General features: G+C 56.1%; 3 protein-coding genes across 3 annotated transcripts; all 3 read left to right on the top strand.

Annotated features, from left to right (window-relative positions):
• The first annotated feature begins 1918 nt into the window (after positions 1-1918).
• IE81DRAFT_327018 (mitochondrial carrier) lies at positions 1919-3422 on the top strand. Its single transcript, XM_025514983.1, has 3 exons — positions 1919-2024; positions 2230-2263; positions 2344-3422. The coding sequence occupies exons 2-3, from the start codon at positions 2239-2241 to the stop codon at positions 3147-3149; spliced, it is 831 nt and encodes a 276-aa protein (XP_025366100.1). The 5' UTR covers positions 1919-2024; positions 2230-2238; the 3' UTR covers positions 3150-3422.
• A 341-nt stretch (positions 3423-3763) lies between these two features.
• IE81DRAFT_327017 (hypothetical protein) lies at positions 3764-4880 on the top strand. Its single transcript, XM_025514982.1, has 4 exons — positions 3764-4142; positions 4243-4317; positions 4512-4597; positions 4672-4880. The coding sequence occupies exons 1-4, from the start codon at positions 3889-3891 to the stop codon at positions 4746-4748; spliced, it is 492 nt and encodes a 163-aa protein (XP_025366099.1). The 5' UTR covers positions 3764-3888; the 3' UTR covers positions 4749-4880.
• IE81DRAFT_63561 (hypothetical protein) lies at positions 4569-5726 on the top strand. Its single transcript, XM_025517495.1, has 4 exons — positions 4569-4597; positions 4672-4823; positions 4917-5244; positions 5337-5726. Exons 2-4 carry the CDS (start codon positions 4816-4818, stop codon positions 5511-5513), a joined length of 513 nt encoding a protein of 170 aa, XP_025366098.1. The 5' UTR covers positions 4569-4597; positions 4672-4815; the 3' UTR covers positions 5514-5726.
• The last annotated feature ends 817 nt before the right edge of the window (positions 5727-6543 follow it).

Below are 6543 nucleotides of genomic sequence, written 5' to 3'. Positions count from 1 at the left end.
CCCCCCCGTCTTTGGACGCGCATCGAAACGCTGATGCACTGACCGCATCTTCCTCGTGCACCCGTAGTTTGACAGCTACGACCCGGAAAGAATCCATTCGGACCCGGGGGTGAGGCGGGATCTGTGGGATGAAGAGAGAAGACCATTGAATCAGGTCAAGATCACCGATTTCCTGGGCGGCGTCAGTCAAGTGGAAGTCACGCCTGCGCCAGGAAGCGATGCGTGGGAAGAGGAGCCCCTCATGTGACGCGATGCAGAGCTTCCTTTCATGACTATGGATTTGTTGGCAGTCATAATGATTCGAGATTGTGGCCGCAGCGCACGAGGTGGAGGCCTCGATCACTGAGTGACGAGCAGTCTTGACATTTTGACACGAATGCGCCGGCGAGCGAAATGAAGCAGGCGTGACCCTGATTCGAGTCAAAGTGAAGTTGAATGCATGAGTCACGCAGTCACGCGTAGCTGTACTCGGGATTTAGCAACCTTGAAGAGGCACGGAGGGGAAGAAGTGTGGACCATGTTGTATGATGAGTCACGAGTATTCATCATACGAACGTGAACGGTCCATGCATGCGCAGCTGTGCCCCGAACCCGTGGCGTACTGTGCTTGTTCTATACATGATTTACAGGGAAGGGCTCTTGCTGAGAATCCTGTGCAAACTCAAAATTGTGGAAATTGGGTGGGCAGCCCGCCGTCACGAGTGTCGAGTCGCGAGTCACTGAGTGCGGTAGATTGCCGCACGCATGCGCAAGGTCGGCCGGCAGTCAGAGTGTGAGTCACGAGTCATATAAGTAGTCTTGAGTCGGCACCGAGAGCGCATCGATTTAAGCCGGCGAAATCGATCACGCGGCTAAATTCGCCTAAGCTTGGAGGCGTGAGCTGGGATGCAATGCGATGCGATGGCAGCAGCACCGCCTCTCGGTCGTTTGCGAGAAGGCAGGCAGGCAGGCAGGCAGGCAGGCAATCGTCCTAGCTGCTCTGCCGGCGGCATTTCTTTGCTCGCACGGCATGGCTTGCGCCGCAATCTGATTTCGCCCTCAACCTCATCCGAATTTAAGCGACGCGATCGAGCCGTCTGACAGCAGCTGGGAAGCGGCGCGTCTAGCTTAATTGGGCTCTTCTTCCCGTCGTTGCGTCTCATCATAAGCGGCGTGACACGCGCAGCACGCCAAGCCTTGGACAGCATCCACCAGTACCGCAAAGATACTCGAGACGAGCATCGCAAATTTGGCCGGCCGTTTGCGCAGGTGCGCTTGCTGGCTCCACCTCGCAGCCATCTCTCATACTCTCATAGCACCCGACACGCCCACCTACCCTTTCACGGCCCTACATTCACTTCCATCTGACTCGAGAGCTAGCGTCACTCGCCTAGGGGCCGGCCTGCTCGCTGGTCGTCCTGTAGCGAGACCAGTGAAGGCATAGACCGCCTCATCATCATTCGATCGAGACTGCAGTGTTCGACTGCTCGACTGCTCGACTGTTCGACTCTTCGACTGCTCGACTGCTCGACTGTTCGACTGACAAGCAGATGGCATCAGCATCGGACCTGCCCGCTTTGGGCCTGGAGGCAGCTTCACCGCCCTTTACGCTGAGCAGAGCCTCAAAGGATGTGTTGTTTGGCTCAGTGAGTGCAGCGCAGCGCAGTGCAGCACAGTGCGAGGCCAGAGCGTAGCAGGCGCAGACAGGTCTGGGATTCAGAAGCTCCCGCTGATGCCGCGTCTGTATCCACTTGCTGACGTTTAGATGGCCGGCATGGCAGCAAAATTCTTTGAGCACCCTTTGTGAGCTGCCAGGGAGGAAAGAGAGGCGAAGCGCCCTTGAGCTGAGATGAGATGAGGTGTGGTGTGGTGTGGTGTGGTGTGCTGTGCTGTGCTGAGTCAATCGTCTCCCTGCCTATTCCCCCTCCTCGCCGTCCAGCGATCTGGTGAAGGTGCGGCTGCAAACCGCATCAGATTCATATGCTGGAGCTGGAGATTGCGCGAGGCAGACGTGGGCCAAGGAAGGATTGAGGGGTCTGTACAGGGTGAGGTCATGATGTGGTCTGCGCCTCTGTGCCTCTGAAACATGCGTGGGCGCGTTTCCCGCGCATTTCATTGCTGGTGCTGGTGCTGGTGCTGGTGCTGGTGCTGGTGCTGGTGCTGACCATCACCTGCCCACCTGCCCCTGCCCCTGCCCCTGCCCATGCCCGCGCTTGCTGCCTATGCTTGGCACATCACACATCCATGCAGGGCATCTCCATGCCCCTCCTGGGCGCAAGCTTTGGTGCGTCTCCCGAATTCGCCTCGTGGCCATTCCAGCGTAGGGAGTTATCTGACGCCGATTTGCAATCTCAACGAAATTAGAGAATGCTACGCTCTTCGTGACGTACAACTCGACGCAAAGCCTCATCAGGTATCTCTCGGGCCAGTCAGATGCTTCGACATCCGCCGCCGGCACAACCCTGCCTCCTCTCTCCATGTTCCAGCTGGGCATCGCAGCGGCAGCAGCTGGAGCAGCCACGTCTTACGTGCTCACCCCCATCGAACTCATCAAGTGTCGAATGCAGGTCCAGATGATTGCAAAGGAGCAAGCCGCGCTCACCACGACCAGCGCATCAGGCGGTCCTGCTTCTGCTTCTGCTTCTGCTTCTGCTGCTATCCGATCTTTGCCGGGACCCGTGACGCTGGCACGCCAAGTCATTGCAAGCGAAGGCATCACTGGCTTGTGGCTGGGTCAGACGGGCACTCTGCTCAGGGAGACTGGCGGTGGCATCGCCTGGTTTTTGGCCTTCGAAGCGACCTGCAGGGAGTTCTTGGCGCGGCGAAGCAGGACGAACCGGCCGGATCAAAAGTCAGACTTGTCTTCCCTCGAGCTCGTCACTGCTGGGGCGGCAGCTGGCATCGGCTACAACGTGATTCTGTTTCCTGCAGATTGCATCAAGAGCACCATACAGACGGAAAAGGAGCTCAAACCTAACCAGCCGATCGCAGGCTTCCTGGAGACTGGAACGAGGATATACAGACAGCGAGGCATCAGGGGTTTGTACGCTGGTTGTGGAATCACGTGCCTGAGAAGCGCGCCCAGCAGCGGTGAGTCACACGGCTTTGGCTCGATGCAGCTCAGAGGCGCAGCGTTGAGCGCAAGGCAACGCCGGGGGCCAAAAAGCTGATGCCAAGAGTCCCGATGCTTTGACGCGACGATCTACGTGGTGTGCTCAGCTCTCATCTTGTGAGTCTTGGAGCGCGACTCAGCTTTGACGGCGGCCAGAGTTGTTGTCGATGCAATGTAGCGCGCTGACCGCTGTGATCGCTCGGCTTTTCTCACAGCTTACTGTACAGCAAACTAGAACAATTGGCTGACCGTCACGGCATATAGAGTAGAGTGCAAAATAATACCGAGTGAATGATACTTGAAGACAATCAGATGGCGAGGTTTCAGCGGCGGCCTCAGAGTGCCGTTGCGCTACAATTGACAGTCATTGTCCTGGAGCAGCGACGGGAGAGACTCTTGGACTTGTCGCAGTGAAATGTGAATGGTATACGCTTGACTCCCTACTACTGCTAGGTCTTGGGCGATTGTGAATCGAAACGCGAGTGAATAATCGTGAATGATAATTTGGAACTTGATTCAAATTTCCATGCATAGCGTGGATGGATGAGTGTGCACGTGACATGCCTCCACATCGCGCCCGAGATCGTCGCGACCATCGCGCGCGGACGGGCAGCTTTGGTGCACGCATCACGAACTCTTAACAAAGACTCGAGACTGACTAACCACTGTGCGCGCACCTAGGTCACCTCCCGAAGTCCCACCCCACATACCATCACATCGAAGAAAAATTTTCGAAGTCGGGTTGAGCAGTATCAGCAGTCACAGCGCTTTGTCAAGTCAGCTAGATCCCACCAAACATGTCCCGCGGCATCGTTCAAGCCAGTCGTGCTGTCCGCTTTGGCGGTGCGCTTCGACCCACCCCCGTCGTCCTCAAGCAATCCAATCCCGTGCCCAGCGTGGGAATTCCTGGACCCACATTCAGCGACCGTACCAGTCCAGCCGCACCTCCTGGTCAAGCACCTACCCATCCTGGCTACACCCACGAGAGCACTCCCATCACCAGCGCTCATCCTCGAGACATTCCAGGGGTGGATGGAGCAGCCCCTGCTTCGTGAGTCGAGCCTGACATGAGATGCGCCTTGCAGAATTTGACGTCACTGAGTGATCACGCGCTCACACATCGCCACATGCCCCTTTTTCTTGGCAATCAGTCGAGTGCCCGGAGCGAGCACTGTTGCTGGCCAGCCTCACGTCGAGGTGCACACGTTGGCCGAAGGTGCTAAGATGTGAGTGACTCTTGCAATCCTCGTCAAGATCAGCCTGCCTCGAGGGACAGCTGCGATGCACGTTCTTGTGATCGGCAGAGCTGCAGTGCCTTGCTGGGAGCATCTGCTTGGCATCCCTTCGCGTTGGCAGCTTCCAAGGGACTTTTGAAGCTCAGCTGATGGTCGTACCTGCTCTGTCTTCTTACATCTTGAAGTGGAGGATCGGACGCCATTCGACCAGAGGAGCGCAACGTAAAAAATTGGGGTCCCAACCAACGCACACCAGAGTTCAATGAACTAGGTGCGTGCAATGTCTAGTGCGGCTGCTTCTGAGCTGCGAGCGCTGACAGTCCAGAGTGCCTGTCTGCTCCTCAGAGGGTAAAAGACGCCCTGTACTCGATGGAGGATCCAACGAAGGCGGTCTTGGACCTGATGGCAAGAGCAGAACGTGAGCATCATCTTCGCCCTCCTGTCCGTTGCAGCGCTACCTGAAGACCCTTTGAGACCCGAACACCGTCTATGCATCTGTACGGACTAGAACTCGCAAATGCAATGTGATCATCGCTTGTCTTAGTTTGTCCTCCTGTCTGACTGCCATTGTTTCAATCCGCTGCGGGCAGGTTCTCGACGATTGCATGCCTTCAAGAAGCCAAACCGGGGTCAACAAGTGCAAATGAGAATCGTGCCGCGTCAACTACGAGAGTATCTGGGGTAGCACCGCAAACTTCGACACCTTCCAGACCTGCTAGGCGAAGTCGCTTTCCTCCTAGCAAAGAGGGCGCTGCCTCTTTGCCCACGTTGGAGCACTTTCTCATGCAGAATCGTTTTGCAGCCTTGTATCGAAGCTTCATACGAGCTACGCGCAACATACCCAATCCCGACGCGCGCCGAGAAATGATAGACTGGATCAGGGGCGACTTGGAGCCGGCGAGAAGGGTCACAGATCTGGTGAGCATGCATGCTTTCGGGCTGGTGTAAGCGTACAGCGCGACCTGATGCCATGCTGACTGGACGTCTCGGCTTGTGCTTGCACTGCTTAGGTAAACTTGAAAGACCGCTTGATGCTGGGCCACGTCCAGCTGAAACGCCTTCAGGGTCCAGTCGAACTTGTCTCTGCTTCGGACGTAGGTGGACCAGCCTTTGGCAGCTTCACGCCCTTCAGGAGGAGCGGGGACACGAGCAGATCAGCCAACTCGCTCGACACCTCCGCTTCATGAGCCCTCATGCCCCGCACGCATCTGCCGACCAAATGGGACTTGGTTCGAATCTGTCCCTGCACAGGACAAGGATAAAACCAAGTTGTCACCGTTCATGTGTCTCTGCTCATACATTCAAGCGCGTGTGGACATTCTACATTTGTCGCGGGGGCAGAAGAGGGATAGCACCTGCAATGAGACGCAGACTGCAATCGTGGGACGTTTGTTGCTTGGGTTCACATCGACGTATCGGAAATGAAGACACCTGCGAATTGTGCAGTCGACAGTAAGCATTCTTTGAGCTGGGAGCATAGGTGCGGAAGGCTTCAGAAAACCCCAGCCCTATGACGCTGGTTGCTGATCACACTCAAGTGCATCCTCGAGCAATTGAAGGAGTCCGACTAAAGCCAAGGGGCCAGACAAAGGTGGAAATGTGGCGACCGATCCTCAAAGTCATGAACGCCAGCATATTTGCAGCTCTTGCTTTGGAAGATCACTAATTCCCTCATGGAAGCAGCTCGAAGTGGCGCAGTCAACTTGCAAACGATAATCGGCGAGCAACAACGAGGAGCAGGAGCTGGAGCTGGCTTTTGTTGCAAATTGCAACTCTTAAAGCAGTGATGTCGAACAAAGCGCATCTGCACAAGCTTCGCATGACGCAATCCACATTGACGTCGAAGGGGTTCTGGTCCAGACCCAGCATCTCACTTTGATTGCATGTCATCAGAAGTCGCGCAGAGTACATGCTTGTGCTTGTGTTCCTCTGCACGAAGACATCAGCTAACGAGAGGTGTCGCAAGAACAGAAAAGGTGTCAGAGAGCTTGAACTGCGCACATTGACGGTGACCTTGTCCGTCCAAGCATTGATGGTGGCTCGTGCTGCATGCCAGAATTTGATGTGAAGATCTAAGACATTGGTGAACTTGATGCACATTGGCGGTGGCAGGTCAAGAGGGGGCAGAGTGAAAAAGTGGTTGACAAAGTCCACTACATCAAGGATTTCAGCCAATGAAGGGGGAGTGGGGGGGGGGGGGGGGGGGGGGGGGGGGGG

This window comes from Ceraceosorus guamensis (assembly GCF_003144195.1).
Source record: "Ceraceosorus guamensis strain MCA 4658 unplaced genomic scaffold IE81scaffold_164, whole genome shotgun sequence".
In the NCBI taxonomy this organism is placed as follows: domain Eukaryota; kingdom Fungi; phylum Basidiomycota; class Exobasidiomycetes; order Ceraceosorales; family Ceraceosoraceae; genus Ceraceosorus; species Ceraceosorus guamensis.
This window is presented reverse-complemented; position numbering and strand designations above follow the sequence as displayed.

What these genes read in the sequence shown, in the direction of transcription:
- IE81DRAFT_327018 (XM_025514983.1), top strand. Translation starts at nt 2,239, where the DNA reads ATGCCCCTCCTGGGCGCAAGCTTTG. An exon ending in CCTCCTGGGCGCAAGCTTTG is followed by an intron (nt 2,264 to 2,343) that starts GTGCGTCTCCCG and finishes CAACGAAATTAG; the next exon opens with AGAATGCTACGCTCTTCGTG.
- IE81DRAFT_327017 (XM_025514982.1), top strand. Translation starts at nt 3,889, where the DNA reads ATGTCCCGCGGCATCGTTCAAGCCAGTCGTGCTGTCCGCTTTGGCGGT. An exon ending in GATGGAGCAGCCCCTGCTTC is followed by an intron (nt 4,143 to 4,242) that starts GTGAGTCGAGCC and finishes CTTGGCAATCAG; the next exon opens with TCGAGTGCCCGGAGCGAGCA. An exon ending in ACCAGAGTTCAATGAACTAG is followed by an intron (nt 4,598 to 4,671) that starts GTGCGTGCAATG and finishes TCTGCTCCTCAG; the next exon opens with AGGGTAAAAGACGCCCTGTA.
- IE81DRAFT_63561 (XM_025517495.1), top strand. An exon ending in CGAGAAGGGTCACAGATCTG is followed by an intron (nt 5,245 to 5,336) that starts GTGAGCATGCAT and finishes TGCACTGCTTAG; the next exon opens with GTAAACTTGAAAGACCGCTT.